We start from the raw sequence: 27299 nt of genomic DNA on the forward strand, positions 1-27299 counted from the left end.
CCTTTTTGGGGGTCTTACATGACATTGACATTTTTTGAAGAGTCCAGGCCAGTTGTTTTACTGAATGTCCCTAAATTTGGATTTGCCTCATTGTCTCCTTATGATTAGATTCAGGGTAGATGTTTCCAGCAAGAACATGATCAGGCAGTGCTGAGTCCTTCAGTGCCATTCTTAGATGTCAGTTTGTCCCATAATGGTTGATAGGTTTGATGACTTGGTTAAGGAGGTATCTACCAGATTTTTTCATTGTAAAGATACTATTTCCCCATTGTAATTAATAAATAATCTATGGCCTTTAGTGGTTGCTTTTTAAATAGTTTTGAAAACATATGCCATTAGTCATGGGAGAAATTGAATGAAAGAGATTATGAGCACATTAGTACAGAGTTATCACTGCTGATGGAAAGATAATTTTTAAACATTTGTTCTTCTGGAGAGAGGAGAGAAGGGGAGGGGAGATAGTAAAGGTGAGAAGTGGGCTTTAGTGCAGACAGACTTATATTTGCATCCCGGCTCCACACTTGAACCTGTGCAGCTTTGAAAAAGTTACCTCACTTCTAAGATCCTCAGTTTCTTTCCTACAGTGGGCGTGATAATATACATTCCTGGCAGGATTGTTAAGGTGATGAAGTGAGCGCCTGTATGAGTGGCCTCTCGCCTCGCAGCTACTCTGGGACCATTACCTGCGAGCAAGGAAGGAGTGCTTCCTGAGCAGTTTACGGAGTTTAAACCTCTCCATGGGTGTCCATTCTCCAGATTAGATTGAAATAGTCAGGCATGTTGATAAGAAAATGTGATCAACAGATTAGGTGCTTTTGTGACATTTCAAAGAAAGGAATGCTGAATTGGGAGATGTTTGGTTCCATTTTCAGACCTCTTAAATATGACTTGTCTACTGTGGACTTGGGTAGAATTGAGTTACCGTTTATTCAGACCTTTTTCTGACTGCAATCCATTTTACTCTATTACCAGGGATTATTTTTTGATAGAGTTTATATGTAGTCTGATTGAGAATAGTGAATCATAATAATTCCATGACCCATTTACATGCATTACTGTGAAAGTTTCATTTCATACAAGTGACAATTTTCTAAAGTTAATTAGACTCGGCTGTACTGAGGTTAGCAAAAAGTGCTTTGAATTATCAATAATTCAGCAGGGCAGACACTTCTGTATAATGCAGTGGTTTTATAGAGTATTGTGAGATAGTTATCCCTAAAATAAATGGTTGTGAGCATACATCAGCATGGTGGGGCTCACTTGAATGTAGCGTGAAGCGATATCATCTACGCTTTCTATTACTGAGCAGAGCGTGGGACATCAGTCTTTCTGGCCATGAACTACTAGCAACCTTTGTCCTTTGTGTTACCTTTAGTTAAAAACTAAAAATGAGCATGAGTGCTGGCTGATGGCCACGTCTTTCTTACAGCTAAAAATCCATCTTGGAAAGAAAAATGGGATTGCAGATTTGGATTTGTTTCGTTGCATGAATGATACGTGACATTTTGTAAATTATTTATCACTGCAAGCATGGCAGCAATGGCTTGAGCATTGTTATATCAAATGAAAGCAGGAATCCCATTAGTACAGGGACTGGGTTTCAGCTAGAGTGTATCAGGGGAATGTTGTCACTTGAAAACCAGATTGTTCTTTTAATTGCTATTTAAAGGAACAAAAGTGTTCCCAAGGTACTGCAGTTGAGCAGTTGCAAGTAATAACTGTGGATCCATAATTTTGCGGTGCTGATTATCTAGCATTTAAAAACTTGTGGCGGGAGTCAATGACCAATTTGTTGTAGCTTGTCTTTTTTGGTTTTCCTAGTACATTTTTTATACTCAGCTTTTTAACTGAGGCTACAAAAATATATTTGCATAGTTCCCTCAGAAAGTAAAGCCTGTGCATGTTAAAAGGACAAATTAAACCAAAAATAAAGGCAAGATACTGAACATTTATATTATATTGTAAGATGAAATTAACAGTGAACAGTTACGCAAATGCATGGTCATAAGATAGATTCTGGTTTTTGATGGCATGTTGTCACATTGAACCAAGATGTTTGTTTGGAATCATAACCATCTGAAATATTATCTTATAGGTGAGGATTTTTTAAACTAGCATAGGTTTCTTTCATTTATTCAAATATATATTTTTATATAGTTAGCAAATATATCTTGAGTGCCTACTGTGCATCAGGCAGTGTTTCAGTGTTTGGAATAAAGTGGCTGAACAAATGCACTTTATTCTATGCTGATGTATATTTAGAAAGTTAGACCTAGCAAAATCTTGTTTTTAATTTACATTTTAAAAAATTGGTGATTATGCTGCTTTCTTGCCCTAAATTTTTGATTCATGAAATTCAAATATAAATACATTATAGTTAAATTCAGATGGCTAGCAGACAACAGGTGTGAAGCTTGGAGTAGGCAGTAAAATTTTAGTTTTCATACAGCTTTGTCTGTTCAAAATAACGTGACCAGATCTGTAGGCACAGTCAACTCTTCATACGGATGGGAATACCAGTGTCACCGGTGGTCGTAAATAACAATTGCGGCACTGAAATCTATGCAGATTTATACACTCTTAAAAGCAATTTCCTTAGTGAGAGTTAAAGGGGTGCTAGGGGGTTAGACAAATGTTTTGTTGTTTCTTTTATTAAAGTGGGAATGTCAGAGACTGAGAGTTTATCTCCTTTGTGTGGCATGCTGTGGTTTATTTTTGAAGACCTTGGTGCCAGAAAGGCCTTGTTAATGGTCTCTTGATCATCTTAAGTGATCCCACAGAATTTTAAACTTCTTTGCTTAGTTGTAACTCTGTTATTATGTCACATAAAAACATACCAGTATTTTATGTCATATTTACTAGATTAATAATATTAACCTCTACTAAAACATTTGATAAAGTTTAAACAATCTGGTCTAACTAGATATCTGTAGAGTTTAATACCGAATAGATGAATCCATTTATTATAGGCATATAGATTATGGGAATGATTGAGGTTTCAAATGAATTCTTAATGTTCGTTTCAGGAAGGTTAGTTAATATATAAAGGTTTTAGTTTTCATTGGCTTAAAAATTACTTCCGAGTCTTATACATTACACTTAAATGCATTATTCAGGCAATACTTCAGAATCAAACAATTTGAGTTTTTTTATTAGCAGGAAATGTTGATCTGAATACCTTATTCAGCAGTTTTTCTTTGTTAAAGAAATACATAAGAAGCTTTTGATTTTAATGTTTTTAATTTTGAAATGGAAAACTAACAGTTTTTTTTTTTTTTCATTTTAATTTTGTCATAGCCCCGTGCTGATCCCATTCCAATATGTAGCTTCTGTTTGGGGACAAAAGAATCAAATCGTGAAAAGAAGCCAGAAGAACTCCTGTCTTGTGCAGACTGTGGCAGTAGTGGTAAGTTGGCATCTTTTATATGTGTGTGCAGTGACTCCCCATTATAGCCACATGCAGTTTCTCTCCATCCAAGCAGTATGTGTTATTTAAAACAATTGTTTGGTAATAGTGTAAGTTTTACATTTAAAAAAGTAAATGCAGGTAGGGGGTGGAAAAGTGAGTATATTAGTACTGACATAAAAAATGTTATATATGTCTATATAATGTTATGTATTATTATTTTAAATTGAACTTTGGTTTCATACCAGCTTTGATAATTTAATGTGGAGAATTTTACATTGCAGGTAAATTCAGGGTAGAAAATTCTAAACTTTCAAACTGAATACAGCTAGAGTCACTTGTTTTCTATAACCTGAAGTCCCAGTTTAAGAGATACTTAAGTTGGAATATGTAGTGTTTCAGGTCATGACACCTACTGGTAAAACGTGCTATTACAGCCCAGCTCTGTGTGACTGAGAGGGGTGGACAGTATTCTGGAAACTGCAGTGAAGGAATCAAGAAGTCATCCAGCACAGAAGAAATTCAAATTGCCCAGAATAAGATAGGTAAAGGGTGGTCAAGGCAGAAAGTGATATTGAAATCAAGGAATTGCTGACTAGGGACACTGGGCCATTGGCAAATTGCAATGCCCAAAAGCATTTTCCAGGTTGCTGTCACCTCTGCCCTTTTCTCAGCATAGGAAATTAAAAGTCAGATTGTGTTTATATTAAAAGAATTTGTCTTACTAGCCAATCTTCCTTCTTGTTAAGCAGGTGATAGTTTGCGCAGGTGAGATGTATATGGTTATATGTATTTGTGTCTATACAGACACGTACCCATATACAGATATATATGCACATGTATATGTATATATATCTCAACAGAGTGAGTGGCAGTGACTGGGTTTTGAATAATTAATCTCTGTGTTAATCTTTAAATTTTCTTTCCCCAGCATACTGAAACCTCTCCCCCATCCCGAAATACTATTTTAAAATTAATGACCGAGCATTTCTCTGGTTATAGTTAAATCTTTAAAAACATCAACAAACGTGCAGCACACGACAGCATGCTCTCATTCAGGAAGTCGGTTTAATATAGTGTGGTTCAGAGCTAACTAGAGAGCCAGCCAGAGCTCCTTTACCTTGAATGAGTTACTTAACCATTCTGACCTCAGTTTCCTCATTAGAAAACTAGAGACAATGGTGTGTAACACCGACCTCGTGAGTTGTATGAAAGGTAAAGGAAAGAGCACAAGTAAATAGCCTAGCACAGGGTCTAGAGCAGCTCTGGTAGCTGTACTCGGGTAGTGCCAGCCATTGTGGGTTTTTTGTTATTGTTGTTGTTTTGGAGGGGTTTGGCATGTTTGATATTGTCATCCTTGATTGCTGCACATAATTTAAAATCTTATCATCATTTATGACAGCTCCTTGATGGTTGGCTAGAGAAACCGTTCCACGCTGAGGAATGGCAGTGTTGTGTAAGGATTCCTCCTCCTCCTATGAAGGCTTGACTTGATAGGCCTTATGTGGTTCTGCAGCTTTTAGGACCTGACCAGGAGCAGAGAGCCTTGGAAATAAGACATTTCAAACTCTGCTTGAGAAATGCTTTCTGACAGTCTTTTTGATGGGCTTCACAGATTCATTAAAACTCTTTCACCTGCCCACACTATCGTGGACAGTGACAAAAGGGCAAGGAAACATTATCCGTATGTTCAGTTTAATAAATTTCAACCCTACAATCTCCTTGTTTTATCCTGGTGAGGTAGTGCCTTAGTCATCAGTTTGGACTCTATAGTTACCTTTTGGGTTTTCTCACGAGGTTCATACTGAATGAATTATTGTTTTGTGTAACTGCCTGATAAATTTCGTGGTGTTTACTTGTCTAGGGTTTACCCTTTGTGATTTTTAAGGTGGTACTTAAAAACACCCTTAACGGTTTTATTTCTTGAGTATCTATTTGTCTGGGCACCTAGACAGATTAAAGATGTACTTAAATCTGGGAAGAAAAGTTCCCTTCATATATTTCCTTACCTCTGGTGATACTCTTACTTGAGTTGATAAGAGATCATTATCTTCTAGATCAGAACTTCAAGGCCTCTTTCACAAGGTATAAAGGTGTAATTCTAAACAGGTAGATCTTAGATTTTCTGATGTAACCAATCTCCCTTCATTTCCCCCAGATTGAAGGCCTGCCAAAGGAGAATTCTGATCTCTTTTACACTTTGAGGTCACTGAAAAAAATTTTTCCCCTGAAGTTTCTTGCTTTTCCAGGGTGTGTAGGAGTATTCAAAAACATGCTCTTGTTTTTTCTTTTAACAAATGGAGAAGAATAGATTGAGGAGGCTGTCTTCTATCCAGAGTCATTTTGTGAGCCAGACTTTCCCCCTCCATCCAGGTAGAACGAGCCAGAGGCTTTGGAGTTGAGGTATGGGTCATGGCAGAAATTCAAGCCCTGGGGTCATCCTGTCCCTTTGTTTAGGATAGAGGATGGCTCAGAGTGCTCCTCTGGACTCCGTCCGCAATGTGATCTGGCGCTAGTGTTAAGGTTCACTTAATCTTCCCTTGAGTGTACCATGCCAGTCTGGATTTAGCTACTTTAGTCAAAAAAAAAAAGAAAGAAAAACTATTGTCCTTAACTTAGGGGGAGGTGCATCGTAGACATTTACTTCATTTGGTAGATCAGATGAGTGGACTTTGTTACTTGCTACTCTTCAAATAGAAGGATCAAAATAAAATATGGTTCTTCTTAGAGAGCTTGGGGAGATTCTTGAACTTACAATGCTATGTTGTGACACCTTGGTAATTATAGGGAAGAAATAAAATAGGCTGGCCTGGCTCATCAGCATCCTCCAGTAGTGGTGGGGGCCCCATTGTCATGGTTCAGTCCAGTGTCTCAAGCAGGAATTACAGAATGGCGGGTTCCCTTGCTTGGCCGTATGGAAATGGTTGCTGTCTTAACAATCCAGAGTCCATTGGTTTCGGAATTGAATTGGACTGTTTCTGATGTTCAAAGGAATGTAAGATGCTTATGTGGGGGTGGGGGAACCCATAGCAGTATAAAACCCCAAAAAAGGAAATCTAGACGGCAGCCCATGAGGAAGATCATTCTTATGTGTGTTTGCAATATGTGCCTGTTGGGTTTTAGTCACCTCTGTCTGACGTACCTTTTGTATGATGTCACATTTAGACTGTTTAGATTTCATAGGCCTAAGTAATAAATGTTTCCTTCTGCTTACATCATAAAGTAAAGCCAATTAGAAATTTCTCTTGTTTTTAAGAAAATAACTGCAAATGGGCAGTATTTTCTTTAACAGTGTTTTTACTGCTAAAAGTTCTTTCAAAAAAATAATGGAAATTTTCAGGTGGTAAAAATGTGACGTGAGGTACATAGCAAGGGGCTCCAATGCGGTGTCCCAGTTTTCTTCTGGTTTCTGGCCGTGGAGTGTGCTTTACACACTGGTGAAATTCGGAGGGTGACGTCTGCACCCTGCATCACAGGGCTGTTGTGAGAATCCAGTGAGATAATGATGCGGAGTTGTCAGTGACAGACGTGAAGGATTATTCGAGCCACGATTGTGTATGTGGGAATCATCACATAGTCTTTAGGTCTAGGGAAATGTTGGGATGAGGAAGTGATTTTACTTGACTTTCATGGATCAGCCTGCTTTGAAATTAACACTGTTATATTCTCTTTGCCTCATTAAGACCAAATTATCTTTAATTAGCTTCACATAAGTATTAGATATTATACCAAATGAAATTTTGTGTCTGCTGCTCAGATTGCTGGGTGGTTAAATCTTACTTACAGATGAGTTGTGTGCATGTGTGTTTTCAAATTAGCAAATCTAAGATAAGTGCACAGTTCAAAATTACAGCATCATTCTAAGTGGAAGCTCATTGAAACTGGAGGCAGAAAGGCTGCTGCGATGCAGCTGGGAGAGCAAGGAGATCACCTTTGTGTAGTAAAGGGAGCCAGAGCCGTGGCATCAGGTATCTGTCCGCCCTCAGGAGACCTGAAGTCTCTCCTGGGTTTGTCTTTATCTGTGTGTTAGCCCTGAACAAAACTTGCCTGCCTTCTGCCCCCAGAGTGAGCTGGTAGGTGCAGTATATGGAGATAGATATAGATACATAATTTTACGATTATATTTTATTTTATATTATATTATTTTATTTTATTTTATTTTAATCACTAGTTTCTTAAGGTCACTGTGAGAAAATGCCCCAGGGTTTGGTTGGTCAGTCATCCAGTTTCACACTGACTAGACACAGATTGAATAATTAGGTTTGGAAGGAGACCCTTGACTAGAAAGAAACCTAAAGAAGGAATCCAAAGAGGAACAGACAGGGATGGAGAAGGATTGGCGAGCCCTACTCTCCACAAGCACAAAGTTGGATTGACCATCTGAGCAGAGAAACAAAATGCAGAAGCCTTGCTTCTGGCCTGTTATTTCACTAAAATTGTGCTGGTCTGATCAACAGTGACCTCCATGTAGCAACACCTAAAGGTGATTTCTAAGTCTTTGTTGAAATCTAATGGACATCTTTCAGTCCACACCAAATCCTCCTCTCAGCCGTATTTGACTTGTTGGGAATGTTTTTCCTTGAAATGTTCTCTTCCTTTGGCCTCTGTGATATCGTATTCTCTGTGTTTTCTCTCTGCCCCTTCTTCTACATCTTCCATTAGCTCCTTGGACTCTCTCCACCCCCTCAATGTTTCTTCAGGCTTCTGTCCTTGGCGCTGTGTTTCCTCACTTGGCTTCAGAGCTTCTCTTGAGTTCCAGACCCTTAGATATAAATGCCTCCAGAACTTCTCCTTGACTTGACACCCCGTAGGCTCCTCAGAGATAATATCCAAAACCGCTGTGAACCTTGCACTGCTCCTTCTCCCCCAAAACAACAGCCACAATAGTAACAACAAAAATCTTAGCGAACAAGCATCCTGCCTCTCCTCAGGGATTTCCATTTCAGCAAACTGCACACCACCAGCCCCTCATTCATTTCTACAAGCCATCTTCTGTTCTATTCTCTCATAACAAGGAGTCACCAAAATGCATTGATTGTATGTCCTAATATATGTCCCACCTCCTCAGTATACCCACATCCCACATGAGAGCTGCTGATGTAATAACCTAAGTCTAATCTTGACCCTCTTTCTCCTCATCTATTTTCCATACTGCAGCCTAAGTTACTCTTTAAAATTGTAAATCAAATCACAGAATTTTTTTAGTGGCCACCATTTATACCCTTAGGAAGAATCCAAACCCAAAACACTCTCCTGGATTGGGCGCCTGTTGACCCTGTTCCGCATCCCTGTCCCCTTCACACTAGTTCTGTCACGCGTTCTTCCTCTCCTCAAATGTTACCATGTTCTCCTCTCCCTCCGCACACGCTGTCTTCTCCCACCCTGCCCCTCTATGGTCTCATCTAATCCCACTCATCCTTTGTGTGGTCTCTTCTGGAGGAAGACCTTCCTCTAACCTCCAGCTGGATTCGCCCATGTCTCCGAGGCACCCCACCCTCCTGTTTGTTTAATGGTTGTCTTTCCTGCTAGACTATATGATCTGAAATGTCTTTCCTTTTCCTTGCTGTGTCTCAGATGGACAGATGGCTGGTCAGATAGCCAGTCTGAGGGACCCCATGTCTTGAGTCTTTAATAGTTTTCCATCGCTGCTATAGCAGACTACCACGAAATTGTTGACAGAATTCAGTTCCTTGCATATGCTGGACTGAGATCCTCATTTTCTTGCTGTCAGATGAACGGCTCTCCCTGCTTCTCTTGGACACTCATATTCCTTGGCTTCTGTCCCCTTCTCTCATCTTCAGTGCTGGCAAAGCTGGGTGGAGTCCTTCTCCTGTTTTGAACCTCTCCTCCTTTCATCTCATCTTACTAACCCAGCTGGAAGATTCTCTGCTTTTATATACCCGTGATTAGATTGGGCGTACCTAGATAATTCAGAATAATCTCCCCATCTCGAGGCCTCTACCCTTTAGTCACATCTGCAAGGTCCCTTTTGCCATGTCAGGTAATATATTTACAAGGTATAGAGATTACAGCATAGGCATCTTTGGACGACATTGTCCTGCCTATTCTGCCCATGGTTTTTTCTCTCACAATACTTACTCCAAAGGTCATTTCTACTGGGTTGTGGTCTCGTTGGTACTTGTTTAATTTTGAACAGTACTCCTTTGGTTTCACTAGGTGAAACTTGTGTAAGCTACTAGTGCTTAATATGTGTTTGTAATAAGAATGAACAAGTGAATGAATACATACTTAAGCTCTCAAATCAGAACAACTGCAAGCCACAAAAGTAAAACCAGCTCCAGAAACATAAAGCACCATGAACTGTGTCAGCAGAGAGAATCTGAATTTTAGAGGGAATTGCTGAGTTTATGGAATGGCTAAATGGGAGGTAAGGAATTGCATTACCAATTGTCCTTTATCTCATGACTGTAGATTGTGTCGTAGTATATCGAGACTCAGTTACAGTCTTTTGTGTTATTTTAAAGTTGGCCGTGAGAAAGTAAAATGGAAATGTTTCTTCATCCCTCAGCATCCTTTACAGAATCATAGAAATTTAGAGCTGGAAGGGATCTATGGCCAATTCTCTTGAACTAAATAAAGGTAAGATTGCTGCCTAAAGGAAAGATAGGCTGAAGATGTAGAATTTGACACGGTAGCTTAAATGGTCATAACTGAGGTATAATATTGCTTAAAAAGTGAGAGGAGAAAGCAACAAGAGGAAGCGTATTCCTTGCTTTTGATTGAAACTGGCTGAAATCCATTAACTTTCAAAATGCATAATTAATTATTGAAAAGTATTTTTCATAGGATGTCTGTGAGAATAAATAATAAGCTATAATATGATGTGAATTACCTTAGTTACTGGATATTAAACTACAAAGTACAAAAGCAGATTTTAATGTAGAGAAAAATTTAGTGCATGAAATTGCGGTCATATGTGCTAGTGATGTATGACTTACAGGAAGTAATAAAAAGAGGGGGAAAAAAGACAAAGTAAATGGTATACTTTTAAGCTGATGGGACCCATTTTAAGGGTGGAATTTAAATTGCCATTCTTTAAAACTTGAGTTTTTACCCCCCTGACTATATATAAGGAGGAAAAAACCCTGATCAAAGTACACCTTCCCCTCCCCCTTCAGAGTATACTTCTTAAAGTCAATGAGGAAGCTGTCTTTGTTTGCTGTTCCTGAGCAGAAAGAAGTGATTGATACCATTTTTATATATTTAAACTTTTTTCCCACCACATTTATTTGAATGAGAGAAGCCCTTGTAAAAGAGTAGTGTCACAGGTTAAATGCATCTGCCTGGGTGTCTCTCCTGCCTCAGGTCATAATCCTATGACAACATTTTATTTGCTCAACATCTTAAATACAGATGTTTCATTTTTTTCTTTTTTAAACTCAAGAATAATGTGCTTTTATTAACAGTATTGATGATTGATTTTGAATGTTTTTACTTCAAAAAGCTAAATCTCCTGGTGGGTGGAATTTTATGAAGCACCTGTTAAGCTTTAGGGAGGAGACCTTTTTGGCAGCCACCCAAAATACATATTTAAACAATGAGCCTGCCAAAGTCAGGAAATTATAAAACAGTTTTGAAATTGCAGAATCTGCTTTTTTTTTTTTTTTAACCCCTCAGGTTTTTTTTTGCAGCTTGGTTTTAAGTTCTTTCACATAGGATTTACCAGTGTTCTTAGTATTTTAAGACCAGATTTAGAAAAATAAAATCCAGTTTGGGGATCTCAGGTTTATGTGATAAAAGATCATCAGATTTTAAAGTGAACCACCTTCCAAAGAGCCTGGGCTAATACTCCCCAGACCTTTTGGGGGACTCTGTTGCTCAGCGTGGCCTGGCTGGCTTCCTTGAATGGCGTTGCCCCTTGGGGTCTCCAGTTTTCCTCTGTGAGGTGAAAGAGAGCTGCTAGATGGAAAGTGACCCTAAAAGAGTGGGTCACTCAGGAAAATGGGGGCTACTTGCTGAGGATATGCTTCTTGGCATATTCCATTTGACCTGAATCTTTCATCTTCTTTACTCTCCAGTTCACTGTTTCTGCTCCTGCTTAGAGAATTAAAATCTAGAGACCCAGAGGCAAGATGGCAAGGGTTCTTCTTCCCGTTCCCAGCAACGGGACATTCTTTGTATACTCTTGGACTTTTTTCTTTTTGGCATTTGTTAGTTGTATTATGTTAAGCAGCCCCATATTTTTATTCAGTTAACTGTCGTTTTAAGTTTTATGATTTCATTACACACAGAGAGCACGAATTGTTTGAACTATGGTGCTCCCCTTACAGTCTGGCAAACCAGAAAACTTTGGGGTGGATGGTGGTTGATGACGATGGTGAGGGCAAGAATTTTAGCAGAAGGCACAGGAGTGAGAGCGTGATTTGAGCATACATTTTCATGAAGTTTTCCAAGACTTGTGATTGGAATTGATATAAATTTTCCAAATTCCTCTTGGGAAAAACATTTGTACACTCTGTCACATACAGATGTGGGAGGATAGGTAGAAAGGAAAGTATAATTTGGATTCTTCGATCTTTTTGTGTTTTCAAGTTCTTAAGTTTCTTTGGCTGGCATCCTCACTATCTGTTAAATATCAGGGAATGGGAGTTTGAAAAGGTACCATTCCCATAAAGCAATTTGCTTTTTATTCTTATAGGACACCCATCCTGTTTGAAATTTTGTCCTGAATTAACAACGAATGTAAAGGCCTTAAGGTGGCAGTGCATCGAATGCAAGACATGCAGTGCATGTAGAATCCAAGGCAAAAATGCAGTAAGTATGGCCATCACTAGTCCATCTCCAGGTAAATTGTTAGCTTTCAGTGTTAAGACGGTTTTTCATTTCTGTAGATTGTTGCTATTTTCTTTTTAAATACACATGATGTCAAATTTCGACAGGGATCACGGTGCTCCTTCAATATTTTATTGTTAATCGGATAAGGTAAGAGTTTGTGGCCTTTTACAGTTGATTCGGTCTCAATTAGTCTCTACTATGTTATATTGCAGGATAACATGCTTTTTTGTGACTCCTGCGATAGAGGATTCCATATGGAGTGCTGTGATCCCCCACTTTCCAGAATGCCAAAAGGTGAATTTTTAAAACATATTAAAAATGTGTTTTATTACATACTCATTAGGCTTGTCCTAATACCTGAAAGCTCAGAAGTATACAGGTTTCTTAAGCATTTTTTGATCCCTCACACCTTCCTTATACTTGTGGGTTTGGCACAGGTCATGAGCAGAGAAGTGTAACAGCATTTAGTTTGGGGGTAACGTATATAATAAATACCCTAATTCAGACATAGGGATAATAAGACCATTTCTTTTGAGACCACTCCCCTATTAGAATAAATTTAGATTAGGTAGGTCAAAAGTTTACAATACTCTTCCATATTATTCAGTACAGTGTTCAGAGGTAAGAAATTGCCTGTTTTCAATGATGGTGATGATGATGACTCCAAAAAAGTCCTATGACAGGAGCCATCTCCATTTTCTTGTCCGTTACTTGAGATTTTGAACATGAGGATCCAAACTATCTTATATGGATATATCCATAAAGAATATGGATTTTTCTTCTCTGTTTATTGTGTAGTCGGCCAAGCTAAGACTTCTTAATATATTAAACATTAAAAATAACTTTGCTTTCTTATTACAGAATTCATACATTTTCATTGTGAAAGATTTAGAAACTACAGATTGACAAAGAGGAGTAAAAAGAGCAATCAGTTAGAAAGTCCTTCCTGCCCCTGTACACCCTTTTGAAAAGAAATGGAACATTCTGTACATATTTATGGTTTTTCCCTCTTAGCAGTAGCTTCTCACATTCCCACATCATTAAATGTTCTCCTAAACATAGTTTTTAATGAATGTGTAGAGCAGGGGTTACAAACCTGGTGACTGGGCCACAGAAATATTTTCTGGGTTATAGATATATGCATGTGTATTTTAAAGACTTCTCTTAAATGCTTTCCAGAAGAACTGGTACAATATTTTTTAATTTTTGAATTTGAGTGTGTAGGTGGGTTATGTGCTCTCCCGTTTGCCTCAATCTCACTACCACCTGTTGCCTTGCATTTCACTTCACTTCAGTCACATGTATTATACCCGGGTGGTTCCTGAACATAATTGATTTTGCAACCATGTATTAAAAAAAACATAGCTTGCTTAACCAATCTCCTGTGGTGGATAGTACAAATGTTTCCAATTTTTTTCCATCCACAATTATTGCCTTAAGATAAATTCCTAGGGGAGGAAAACTGGATCAGAGGCTGTGTACCTGAAAGGTTGTATCAGTTTTCAGATCAACCACCGGCGTGTGAGAATACTTGTTTCCCTGTATTGTGACTTAATACTCACCATGACTGTATTTCATTGAGTCTAAGACACTTTAAAAAAAAAAAACCATTTTAACATCTTTAAAATCAGATACATTTTATAGTTAGTAGTATCTTATATTCAATGTAATACAGCTTTATTATTATGAATTTTTACCAATTTGATAATAGAGAAGAAGATGTCTGATAATTTTTTTCTTCAAGTAGTGAGATTGAACATTTTTTGTGCTTGGTTATTGGCTGTTTGTATATCATCTTGTAAAGTGCCTGCTTTTATCCATTAATCATTTTTCTATTGGGGTTTTCACCTTTTTCTTACTGATTTGTAGAAGCTCTTTAGATTTTTATGTAGTCATATCCATGAATCTTTTTCTTTATGGCTTCAGTCTTAAATGTCAGTCATGCTTAGATTGTATAAATATCCACATATTTTTGCTGGTACTTGTAATATTAATTTTGTCATATAATATTCATCTGCCTAGGGTTTATATGTATAAAGGATAGGAAATAATCATTTCCCTTCCAGATAGGCAGCTGTTTGTTCTAGCACTACTTACTGAATTTATTTCTTTCCCCACCAATGTGAAATATGACCTTTATGATATGCTAAATTTTTCAGTTGTCCTGACCTTTCAGTTCTTATCCATTGACCTGTTTCTCTATGCCAGGTGTATAGTTTTAATGATTGTAGCTCCATAGTACTTACAATTTTTAAATTTTTATTTAAAAATTAAATTTTATATTGGTAATTTTTAGTATAGAAAATTTTCCAAAAATAGATGATAAAACAAGTTTTTTTCCCCCTGGAAGTTCCAAAAACTGATTGATTTGAAATTGTCTCCCTCAAATGAAAAGATAGATAATATTTTGACAGGATTGGGTTTTCATGTTTGTTCATGTGGTGGAGGGAGGCTCGGTGACGTGTTGGGAAAAGCGTTATTGGAAGAGTTCTAAGGTAGGGACAACCCTCTGCTCTCACCACCTTGACCCTGGGGGAATTGACCTTTAATGACAGTGTCCCGAGGAGAACCACAGAAGGGAATGACCCACCTTGTAGAGTAACATTCGGCATACAGGCATCCTCGAGCAGCTCATCACAGCTGCAGTTTATATTTAATCTCTCTCCTAAAATGAAACATTAAAATATTTTTCTCGTATATATATTAATTCAGGGATGTGGATTTGCCAAGTCTGCAGACCAAAGAAAAAGGGAAGAAAACTACTTCATGAGAAAGCTGCACAAATAAAACGACGATATGCAAAACCCATTGGACGACCGAAAAATAAATTAAAGCAACGATTGTTGTAGGTTGAGATCTTATCAAAAGAAATCTTTTCTGTTGTGCTTTAAAATATAGTTGATTGTAACCCCCTTAGATTCCATTAACTCTTCAGCACTTTTCTTTTTTTACAAACTCAAGGGATGAGGAGTATTCCTCCTTTTGCATAAGCTGTGGACATTTTTTTTTTGAAAGTAATATTTTTAAATTACCATTGGCATTTTGGGGTCTTCAGTTGGCAATATTTGTGATGCTAAGTGACATTTTTTCAAGCAGCAGGGTAGAAGCAGAATGTACGGATTGGAACAATCATTCTGCCTTTTTTATTACTGGCTGAGCACTAAAAGAGCTTAATTATATAAGTATTTTTATGGGAATTTTTAAAACAAGAGAGGGATTTGTTCACATCTATAATGAATCTCTTTTGTTGCTCTAGGTAGCATTTTAGAAAAGTACTTCTCTTTCCTGGTGCTAATTTAGTATTACAACTTTTTAAGATCCTTTTTATGAAATAGGAGCTTCTGAGAAACCTGCAAATGACTGTCCTAATGTTTGCCTTCAAAGAGGACCATTTGGTACATGCACATGTGTGCAGACAGACAGACAAAATCATGTATTTCCAGTAGCCTGCAGTTCTACCACAATAGCCCCATTTCCATGAGCCTCCTGCCATGTAGATATCATTAAAGCCAAGTAGAACATTTAGCAGGAGTTACTTAGAAAAGTAGAGAAGAGATAAGAGGTGAAATAGATGTATTTTTTTAACCTGTATAGAGTACAGATTTGACTTAGCAGCATTAAGCAAGGTGTTTAGAAACGAAATCAGTAGACCTGTCTGAAGCAGTTCTATCAATAAGACCTACCCTTTAGGCTTTAGTGAAAGGATCATTGTGATGTAGAAATGGATAGGTGTGCTCTGCACACACAGTGAACAGACACCAGGTGTCTTACTTACTCGCTTACTCTTTCCCCCTGTAATTTTATCTGAAGCAATTCACCATATTACCTCCTCTCAGAAAAACAGTATCCTCCTGCATCTTTATCTCCCACAGGAGAAATAGAAAATGCATGCTGCTTTCTAGAGTGTTACGTGAAACTTTATGAAAACCTTGTGACTGGTGGACATGTTAATATGGATTTTTTGTTAATTTCCACAGGCAAACATGAAACATACTCATGCATAAAATCTTACATATTAGCATCATTTGAAGTAGAAATTATATGTTTTTGCATTCATCCTGTGTAAGCATTGTTCTCGAAATGGGACTGTATCCTCAGGGCCCAATTAAAAAAACCAAATTAGGATATAAACTTTCTAAACAAAGGACACAGCTGAAAATTGCATCTGGCACCAGTCCTAACTTTTTGTTTGTCCAAAATTGTCCTTTGGCTTAGGAATTTTTAAGACAGTCTAGGGAGTTTTCCTTTTTACATGCTTTATAAGCATATTATCCTTTCTGGGCAATCGATTCCAGATACAGTCCAAATGTAGCATTCTGATGCGAAACATTTGAGCCGGGATGAGTTGTTCCCTGGTAACTCACTGTGACACTAGCGGTCTCCAGCTCTGACCTGATTTGGCTGAGTTGGTGGCGTTGGGCAGAGCTCCTGGTGGTTGATCTGCACCAGCCTCCCCTTCAGCTGACTGCTGAAACTGTTCACTAAATCTTAATGGACAGGATGACCCCTAAACTGTGCTCTTCTACTTGTTGTTACTTAAAATATTTTTATAATTCAAGATCATATCATTTTCAGGCTTCCATTTCTTCATTGTTAGCCTTCTGCTCAATTGATAATTTTTAAAGTCCATTCTTGGGCCCCAGCACTGCCATAATTCACATGCAAATGTTTCTATTGTATGAAATTCTGCTGCAAAGTGGGTAGCTTTCCAAGCCCTAGCCCGAGGTGAAGGCAAGCAGCTGCCGTTCCTGTGAGCAGCTGTGCTAGCGGAGCGACCTCCCGTCTCTGTTGACCAAACAGCTGTATGGGCAGAACCAGCGTCCAATGAACCGAACTAGCAGTCAGAACCCGTGTATAAAGATTCTGATGCCAAGTGTCTGATAATGACCATGGTAAATGTGCTGCTTCTTCACCAGACTCTCCATGTCATGTCTGACCCGCTGTAGCTTTTCTTTAATCATTTCTTCAGTTTTTTGCTATTGTTGTCCTTTTTTCAGCAATATTTTATGCTGTAATTAATTGTCTCCTCTACTTAGAGAGTATTATTGGTTATCTTATCCATGCTAAGCATAAACTGCAAGAGGAAGAGGATATCTTTTAATGTTTTCTTCAAAAAACTACTAATTTATAAATATAACCAAATTCTATTTATATAAAATTTTCCATTTGCGTTAAAATTGCTTCTCACTAGAGATTAGATAAGCTTATTCTTCTGCTTCTAGATAATCCTTATGACTTATTTCCTTTAATACTTAAAAAAAAAAAGACATTTCAAGAAACCAATTATGTGTGATGACACAAGGGGTAACCTTTTTTATTTAATTATAATGAAAGCATTGGGTGTTCTTTTAGTCTCTTCAACAGTTTTCTTACTCATACCGCCCCTGGGTCCACATGATTCTTCCAGGACCTGTTGGAGGGTCCCTGGGAGAATCACTACGTGCAAATGTAGTTGCTGCCACCTGTTTCAACACAGAACCATCTAGGCGGAGGCACACACACACACAGTGCTGAGGGTTACAATTCAGTTCCTTAAGTTTAAGCACATTGAATGCCTCTAGTTGCTATAAATCTGTTTGAGATACCTTTATACTTTCATTATTAAATGCTGATACTATTCTCTAAATTTTTGCCTAGGTCTGTAACCAGTGATGAAGGATCCATGAATGCATTCACAGGAAGGGGGTCACCTGGTAGGGGTCAAAAGACTAAAGTCTGTACCACACCTTCATCTGGTCATGCTGCATCTGGGAAGGACTCAAGCAGCAGATTGGCTGTTACAGACCCCACTCGGCCTGGTGCCAGCACCAAAACCACCACCACCTCCACCTACATTTCTGCCTCCACACTTAAAGTTAACAAGAAAACCAAAGGGCTCATTGATGGCCTTACTAAGTTTTTCACACCATCACCTGATGGTCGCAGATCACGAGGTGAAATCATAGACTTTTCAAAGCACTATCGTCCAAGGAAAAAGTTCTCTCAGAAACAGTCATGCACTTCTCATGTGTTGGCTACAGGTACCACACAAAAGCTAAAACCTCCACCTGCTTCACTTCCACCCCCAACCCCCATCTCGGGTCAGAGCCCCAGTTCACAAAAGTCCAGCACTTCTGCTTCTTCTACCTCTCCCCAGAGCTCTTCCAGCCAGTCCAGTGTGCCCTCCTTTAGCGGTCTTACTAATAACAGCCAGCTGAAGGCACTCTTTGACGGACTTTCTCATATCTATACCACTCAGGGACAGTCTCGGAAAAAGGGACACCCGAGTTATGCACCACCTAAACGTATGCGTCGTAAAGCCGAATTCTCTTCCACGGCAAAATCTAAAGCCCATTTCTTTGGAAAAAGAGATATTAGAAGTAGGTTTATCTCTCACTCCTCCTCCTCTAGCTGGGGGATGGCTAGAGGACGTATTTTTAAAGCAATTGCTCACTTCAAGCGAACAACCTTCCTTAAAAAGCACAGGATGCTAGGCAGATTAAAATATAAAGTGACCCCTCAGATGGGGACCCCCTCACCAGGGAAGGGGAGCTTGACAGACGGAAGGATTAAACCTGATCAGGATGATGGTAAGCAAAAGGTCAAAGCTCCAACCAAACCTGCGTCCCGTCCCTTTCTCCCCGACCCCGAAAAGAAAATCAGTCGATTCCTATTTGTCACATAGGTCTGAGCTATTTCTCTTGTTCTCACTTCACTTTCATACAGAAGCAGCGAAACTTTGACCTTTTTCTAATGCTGACTAAACCTCCAAAATGTTGTTTTTCCAACTAATACTCTCCCACTCTTTATTATTTATATTTCCACTCGTAGTGACACTAGGACCCCCAGATGCCTCCATAGCGTTGCTTATGGCTTTGTAGTCCCGCATGAGTAGCCACTGTCCCGCTTCTGACCTGTTCTTTCCCATGCCACCTCTGCGGCCTCTGCGCCGCATGCCCGTGTGCTGTCCATGCTTCCAGCGGGGCGGCTCCCGCTCCTCATGTCCCTCTGTTCATTGCTTTCTCATGACAAAGTCCATCCTGCTTCCTTCTCAACAAAGCCTGATCTGTGATGCTGTGGAGTGTGCTTTTTGATGTGAGCGTGTCTGTGTGTGTATTCACCTTAGGGAGAAAACCGATTTCCTGATTTCATTTAACAAATTGGCCCGTTACATTTGCTGTCCTTTATAAAACAAAAGCCAAAAGTGTCATTTGGACAAAGTGGTAGATTTTGGATAATGGGAATTCTGTAACTGGACATTGATGTAACTTCTAGTCTTGGTTGAAAAATATGATTTTGATTTGTATTGCTCTTACTTTCCTTCATTTATTTATTGAAGCTCTAAAAAGATGACAGTGATGATTCAAATAAAAATTTGGGTACAGCAGAGAAAGTGCTGCTGGATCTATGAGCAGTGCTGAGATAGAAAAGCATATAAAGCTTAAAAAAAAAAAAGAAAGAAATCATCCCTATTTGCCCAGTATGCTAATTTGGTACCATTTTGGTAATTTATGGTGGTTATTCATGATGCAAGTCAGTGAATACACTTTCTGCTGGTTTTAAATGACAGATACGGAAATCAAAATAAGCATCAAACAAGAAAGTACAGATATAAATGTGATTGGGAACAAGGATACCGTTACTGAAGAGGATTTGGATGTTTTTAAGCAGGCCCAGGAACTGTCTTGGGAGGTAAGGCCAGGATACCACATTATAGTAACTGGGATAATATGTGGCTTTTATATAGGACTACTGTGAAATTACTGCCTTGATTTTATAAAGAATCCCCCTCAAAAATCCTTTGTGGTTCTTGAACTATTATCATTTTTGTTGACTGTACATTCCAGAGCAATAACTTTTATAGCGTTGTCTCCACCCTTAAAAGTTGGTAATGGCTCAGCTGGTCTCACAAAATAGGCCAGAGTAGCAGTAGTTAAGGTAGATTTTTAAAGGAATAGATTCTTTTTACCCAAATTAAGAAAATAGCCATTTAAAATTATTAATGGAAAGAAGAACATCACTTTTAAATTGACTATAGCTTCTTCCAGCACAGATGGCCAGCCTTCCAAAATTGTCTCCTAATTTTAAGTCTTGGGCTTTGATGAAGGCAATATTGTGCTGCATTATCAGTTGTAATCACTTTTATTTTCATTGTCCAGTAATTTCTTTAAGTGATTCCCCTTAAAATATTAACTCTACTTGGCCTGTTGTCACCAGAGCATTGAAAGGTAAGGCTATTGAACTTCTCCAAGACAAATTTATCATGGATTGTGAATTTTTGTAGTAGTAGATCACATTCCATTTCCAGGGCACAGTATTCTCAGGCAGACTCCCTACCCCACCTCAGTTCCTTTTGTGGGGAGTAAGGGGCTATCTGTAGGCTCTTAAGCTTTATTTTTAGTAGTAACCACTTGGGCTAAATACTTGTGCAGATTTCTATGTTAGGAGCCATTGGATATTTTGATTCTTCATTCTGCCCCTGTCAGTATTCTCTGTGTTGTTTTCCCTTTGGCTAAGATAAAATATCAAATTTTCCCCCCATCGTTGAGATCTGAAGTCCTTAAATATTACCATTTGGGGAGCCTTCTGGCATTCATGTATAGACGTGATGAACAGCAGGCCATTATCTGAAAGGTACTGCTAAATCTGAAGCCCTTTCTTTCCAACCAGGTAACACTGGCTTTTTCACTCATTTCTTGTCTGTGTCAGGCACTGTGCTCAACCCTGGGAATGGCACAGTGAATCCGGCAGGCAGCATTCTTAACCCTGTGGAGCTCTTTGCATGCAAGTAAAAGGAGATGGGTATCGAACTGCAGACTTCACAGTTGCTTATTTAATTATAGTTGGGTTAAATATTACTTGGTGGAGGAACAGGGAACTGTAACAGTGTGTAACAGCCGCATCATTTTATAATTTCCTCAGTTTAACTACTGTGCAGCAGATCATTAAATTTAGTTCAGTAGACATTTGTATGTATTAACAGTGAGTCATTTCCTACCTTGGTAATACTGTTTCTCAGGGTATTGGTTTGTTTATATATGAATTTTATAGAGTTGATTATTATTTCACAAGTTCCTATAATGTTTTTTCCACAACATGAAAATTCACAATTAAGATTAGTGTCTTGGTCTTGATAGATTTTCATATCTACTGGTGAGAAAACCAAAGTGTAAGTGAAGAAATCTCTTCTAATGCTTATATTTTGTCTCCTTTCTCTGTGGCAGAAAATAGAGTGTGAAAGTGGAGTGGAAGACTGTGGCCGGTATCCTTCTGTAATAGAATTTGGGAAATATGAAATCCAAACCTGGTACTCCTCGCCTTACCCACAGGAATATGCAAGGTAATGGAATAAGCCTGGCAGGGATACAGCCTTAATGTCTCATATGCGAGGAAGGAGCATTCTCAACTTTAAAGCTGGAATTGGATGATTTCTAGGACATGAATTTTGATAATCCATGCTAAATGTTTCCAAAACTATTGCTTTTACCAGCACATTTTTTTATAGAATTCACTTTTCTATATACATGCCTTATACTCCTCAGTTACACAGATGTTGTAAATTTTGCCTTTTAGCTTTTGGACTGTTTTTTTAATCTCTTCAATTAATTGGGGAAATATTATTTGCATAAGAACCCAAATCAAGAAAAAATCTTAGCCATTGTGAAATATTTGGCAGTTTCTTCTCACTTGACTTTTTCATTTTCCCAATTAGGCCTGTTAGTTTTATCTCTGATTTCTGGCATTTTATTGTCAGGATTTTTAACAGAAAGTATAGCAGAAGAAAGAAAAATGGGAGAAAGTCAGTGGGAGTAGGTAGCCTTAAGAGGCCCCTCCCAAAATCTTGACTTCTTAGGGCCATTTGTGACTTAAGTTGTTAAAGTTAAAAATGAAGAGAAAATGATGGTACTAGAATTTTCTTTTGTCTTGAACTAAGATTAGCTGTGAAATTGTCTTGAACTAATATATCTAAAAATGGTTATCTTGTGAGCAGATGTCTTCCTTCAGGTATGTCAGGATATACTTCATTAGTGTCTTCTCAGATGTTTCAGCCTACAGAGTTTCTGGTAAACACAAACATGCTTTTCTTCTAGAATAGATACCATGCTTTTCCTTTTCTTGTGGGTGTCTGCCCAGTCATCCAGCTGGAGAAAACAAGGAGGGTGTGCTAGATGCTAAGTGGCAAACTGAAAGTCAGGAGTCTTGGTTTCTCTTCCCAGTTCATATCACTTAGCTGTATTTTCTTGAACAATTTTGTTTGTTTGTATGTTTGTTGCTGGGGACAGTAATTAGGTTTATTTGTTTATTTTTATTTTTTAATGGAAGTACTGGAGATTTAACCCAGGACCTTGTGCATGCTAAGCATGCTGTCTAACACTGAGTGATACCCAACCTCCTGAACAATTTTTTAAAAAAAACTCTGTGCTTTTATTTGTATAGGTAATCGTAAGTCTTGTGTTCTGAGAGCTTTCAATAAAATTTGCATATGAGTCCAAGATTTGAAATTACTATTATCGGAGTCTGTCTGACTCTTTTCAAAACCTTCTCCCCATTCTTATACCCCTAAAGACCTTGCTAGTCTTCTAACCATTTTCTTATAAATACTTGTAATGTCTATTTACGTGTGATGGGATACAAATAAAAAATGGTATAATATTTAAGGTGGAGAAAAAGTCAGCAAGGGAGAGAAAGCTGTTTGTCTAATCTTACTAAAAGAGTCAGTGGAATTGGCAGAAACAAATAAGTCTTTTGACTTTGACTACATTTACCGCTTAGACCATGCATAACTATGATAATAATGTTAAAGTTACCTCATCCATAAGAAATGGAAACAACTAAATTCTAGGACTTCTGCCTTGTAAGTACACAGATCATTTTAAAAATAATGAGTTCACTTCTCTCTGGATAAAAGATTGTTACAGTTACACCACTGATTTTGTCTGTACACTGAAACTGTGACATTAAATCTAGAATTTTTAAACTATGCACGGATGGCAGGATGCTGTCCTTATTTTTGACTTCTAGAGTAGTGGTACCAAGTCTGAAAACCTTTCTTCCTATAGGACATCTCTAAGGAAACAAATGATTGGTTCGCAAAGCAAAGGCAGCACATATTATTAGATTGAAAAATAATGTAAGATTTGTACATTCTGTTTACTACTCACTTTCTTTTTATTTTTCCTTTTTTTTTTTTTTTGAAACTACTTTTTTCAAATACTATGAGCCTTAGACAGCCTTTTTATTACTTAGGAAAAATTGAACAGTATTTTAATATTTTTCCCCTGAATGGTGTAATCAATCTGATTCTATTCTTTGGTTTTAAAATTTCAACAGATTACCAAAGCTTTACCTGTGTGAATTCTGTCTTAAATATATGAAAAGTAAAAATATTTTGTTAAGACACTCAAAGAAATGTGGATGGTTTCATCCTCCAGCAAATGAAATTTACCGAAGGAAAGACCTTTCTGTATTTGAGGTAAGCATGTGCAAATAAAAAATTCAGCATTTGAAACCCAGTACTTCTAATTGTTGATTGTGTACTGATTTGTTTATAGAAGGTGCAAATTATATTCAGTTTTGGCCTGAAATTCAGACTGCTTTTTAAAATATCTCCATGTTTTGGGGTGTTTTTCTAACCATATTAAGCAACCATTGAGACTGATGATGAATTCCTACTTCATCACATTAACTTTTTTGTCTTTTCCCAAATCCCTGTCTGCACCAGATACATTCACCAGTGAATTTATGATCTCCTCAACTCTTTGTAAATTCTACTTTCTCTGGCAGGAGAAATTAGCTTTGTTCGGCAGCTCTAGCCAGTGTCTGGCAGGTGCTCACTCTTCCAGGGAATTGAGCAGCTGTACATATCTCTTCAGTACACAACCACCTGTGTTTCCATCCATTTCTTGGCAGGGTAGCTAATCCTTTTGGTGAGACCCCAGCAGATGTTGGGACTTCCCCACCCCCCATCTGGGTAGATGGCCACCCCTGGAGAGCTCTCCTGTTCGCAGGAATCCCTTGTGGCCATGGGTCTGTCATTGTGTGTTCTTGAAGACATATTGTGTTTTCAGAATTGATTTAGTAGCCAAAGGTCTTTGCCACTATATCGTTTCATTGTTTGATCATGTTCTCTTGTCAGTTTCGAGGGGTTCCAGTTTAGTGGAGTCAGTTGTACCTTGAGGAGACCATGCCTCTCTTTGGCGTTCTTGCCTATTCACAGGGCTGCTTCATTCTCCCACTCCAGTTCCACCCTTCCATTGCCTGCCTTATTTTCTTCTGTGTTCCCATCTTGGTGCATTGCTTTTGTTTCTGGGTGCTCAGAACAAACCTTTCTTGTGCAGCAGATGTGGTATCTTCTTTCTCTGAAATGCAGTTTTACTTGAGGGGTCTCTTTTTCTGAGTTGTTCAGGTTGGATATTTATTATTCTGCCCCACATTTCTCTTTAGTTCTGGTCTGTAATGTCTTGCATTCTATTTAATATAAGGGAGGGACATACATAGGTTTCTCTCATGGACCAGGCTCTCAGACAAGCTTGGGCCCACTACTTTTCCCCAAGACTGATCAGAGAACACATGTAACTCCAACCATGTCTTATGATTTTTTTTTAAAGCCTCTCCTCCCAGTTATATCAGGCTCTTTGGGCAAGCTTGAAGGAAGAAGGATATTGTTGCTCGGAAGATTTGATGATATTGTTAGTGGTTACTAAAGGAGATGCAGGGTTTCTCAGCCTGGGCTCTGTTCGCATTTCAGACTGGATAATTCTTTGGTGTAGAGGGCATCCCGGGCACTGTTGGATGTTTAGCAGCATCCCTGGCCTCCACCCACTAAATGCCAGTAGTACCACATCCCTCCAGTCAGAACAACCAAAAATGTCTCCAGACCTAGGCATTGTCCCTTGGGGGCAGAATCACCCCCCAAGAGGACCACTGGGCTAAAGGGAAAGCTGAGTGCAAGTTGCTGTCCTTCCTGTTGTGTTAGTCTTGGGATGCTACCCAGCCAGCCCCAGCCAGTTGAGACAACAGAGCTGCTCTCAGTTGAAGCTTAATTAGTGAATGTCACAAGTTCAGCATAACTATTGGCTTCCTCCTCGATGCCTTGGAAGCTTTGTTCTAACCAAAATAATATGAAAATCATTGTCTCATTGTTTCTTAAAGTACAGAACACATTGTTGGCTTTAAGTAACTGTTCAATAAATCAACGTGAATCTGCCTGTGAGCGTGAACTTCTCATAAATCCAGGCAGAGTCCTCTCAGGGGTAAGAGAATCAGTCTTGTTAGGCTGTTATAGGCTATTTCAGGGTTGGTGCTTTTGGACCATACAGAGATGAGAGGGGAAAAATCAGAAGAAAATTTGTAGAAAATCTTCAGAAAAATAATTGAAAGAATTGGATTGGATAAGTGCCACAGTCCCTATTCCAAAATCTGAGTTAATACTAAGAGTATAGCATATAGGAAACTTTCTCTTAGCAGTCTCCTAAGTAACTTACAAAATAAATGAATGCTAATCACAGCTTGCTACTTTCCTATCTTTATCCCTCTTGAAAGCATGCCATGTTAGACCTTTCACAACTGGTAAGAATCTTGCTTCAGCTTTGTCACCTCTGGTTTTCTGGTTCAGGGATACATACACCTCTGTCTTTCCTTTTTGTAGGGTACTACCATTTCTGAAAGGACCATACTCCCAAATACATAAAAACTTCCTTTAATTAAAGAGAGAATGGTATCCTCTGTGCCCAATGCCCGTATTTGATTATGTTGCCATGTGTGGGACCTCGGTCTCATCCAAGGGAAATAGTTATGTGAAGTCTAAAAATAATTTGTGCAATATGAGAACCTGTATGGTCCACAGGAGACTTGAGAATGGTCAAGTTCATTGTTAAAGAGCTCTGGTTAGCAAATATCCATTTCCCCTAAGAAAAGTGCTATGGAAATTCTTCTTGAATCTGCTGTGCTTTCTGTTTTCAACAAGTAACTACGTTTGATCAAAGAAATTGGCATTTGTGCCTAGCCGCCTGTCTGTAACCATCAGTATCACAGCTTGATTCTTTTATTTTGAAGAGAAGTAGGCTGTAATCATGGTACTTACTGTAGGCTGAAATTCATCTTGCTTTCTCTGTAAGATTTCACAACATAGAAATTTTATCTTTTCTAATTATGTTTAAAATGATGCTTGGGATAAAACCAAAATGGAAGCCTCTTTTGCTAATCCACACTTCTGAGGAATCAGAATAATACAGTTCATTCATTTTATTTTTATGTGAAGCCCTTTTGAAAACGACATAAAGTTTAACTTAGTATTTTGATCAGTTTATATTTCTTAATTCAGATTTACTTGGTTGAAATAGAGAAGACATGCCTAATCACTTTTTACTTGTAATAAATTGCAAATAAAAATTACTCCTTTGCTAGCAGTTTGGCCTTTCTTCAGGTAGTGTAAAGAGAAATTTGAGCTACCTTAAATTTACCCCAATTTAAGAGAAAAGGTGGAATTCTGATCTGCCAAGTAACAGCTATTTTCTGGTAAAGTTTATACTTGGTTAATGGAGTATTTTAATCTCTCGGTTTGGGATTTGGAAATAAAATTGTATACTCTCCAAAATACCATATAAAAGAATTATATTTTGAGTGGTATTTTTATGTTAAATAATGTTGTCTGTTTCTCTTTGCTAGGTTGATGGGAATATGAGCAAAATTTATTGCCAAAACCTTTGCTTGTTAGCCAAGCTCTTCCTGGACCACAAAACGTTGTATTATGATGTCGAGCCATTCCTTTTTTATGTCCTTACAAAAAATGATGAAAAGGGCTGTCATCTGGTTGGATACTTCTCTAAGGTAAAACAAGAGCCAGTATGACCTTCATTTTCTTTTTCAAAATGTTTTTGGTAGAGCCCAATTCTTTAAACAGGGCTTTTTTATGACTTCAATTTGAGTAAGTGACACGTTTCTGGAAAGCTCAGATTCTTGTTCAGAGCTCATTAAAAAACAAAAACGAGAACAATAAGCATCATGCCTAGAAGTGTGTAAAGGACCTCAGTACTGTTTGCTGTCTGACTGTCAGTATTCGTGGAACGTCCTAATTGCTGCCTTGCAGACCACCTAGCATCTTTCATTTTCTAAATGT

The 27299-nt window shown here is 38.3% G+C and overlaps 1 protein-coding gene across 5 annotated transcripts in view; it reads left to right on the forward strand.

The window, feature by feature from the left end:
* Positions 1–27299, forward strand: part of KAT6B (lysine acetyltransferase 6B) — a 158347-nt gene that overhangs the window by 96866 nt on the left and 34182 nt on the right. For 3 of the 5 annotated variants that reach the window (XM_032491570.1, XM_032491569.1, XM_006173424.3), the window contains exons 4-12: positions 3298–3406; positions 12066–12181; positions 12415–12496; positions 14915–15047; positions 17840–18771; positions 19752–19873; positions 21406–21521; positions 23513–23654; positions 26849–27010. In XM_032491570.1, coding sequence (XP_032347461.1) covers positions 3298–3406; positions 12066–12181; positions 12415–12496; positions 14915–15047; positions 17840–18771; positions 19752–19873; positions 21406–21521; positions 23513–23654; positions 26849–27010 — 1914 coding nt within the window. The remainder of the gene's footprint in view (positions 1–3297; positions 3407–12065; positions 12182–12414; positions 12497–14914; positions 15048–17839; positions 18772–19751; positions 19874–21405; positions 21522–23512; positions 23655–26848; positions 27011–27299) is intronic. The other 2 variants (XM_032491571.1, XM_032491572.1) reach the window with 2 other exon arrangements.

Source organism: Camelus ferus, chromosome 11, assembly GCF_009834535.1.
Source record: "Camelus ferus isolate YT-003-E chromosome 11, BCGSAC_Cfer_1.0, whole genome shotgun sequence".
Taxonomy (NCBI): Eukaryota; Metazoa; Chordata; class Mammalia; order Artiodactyla; family Camelidae; genus Camelus; species Camelus ferus.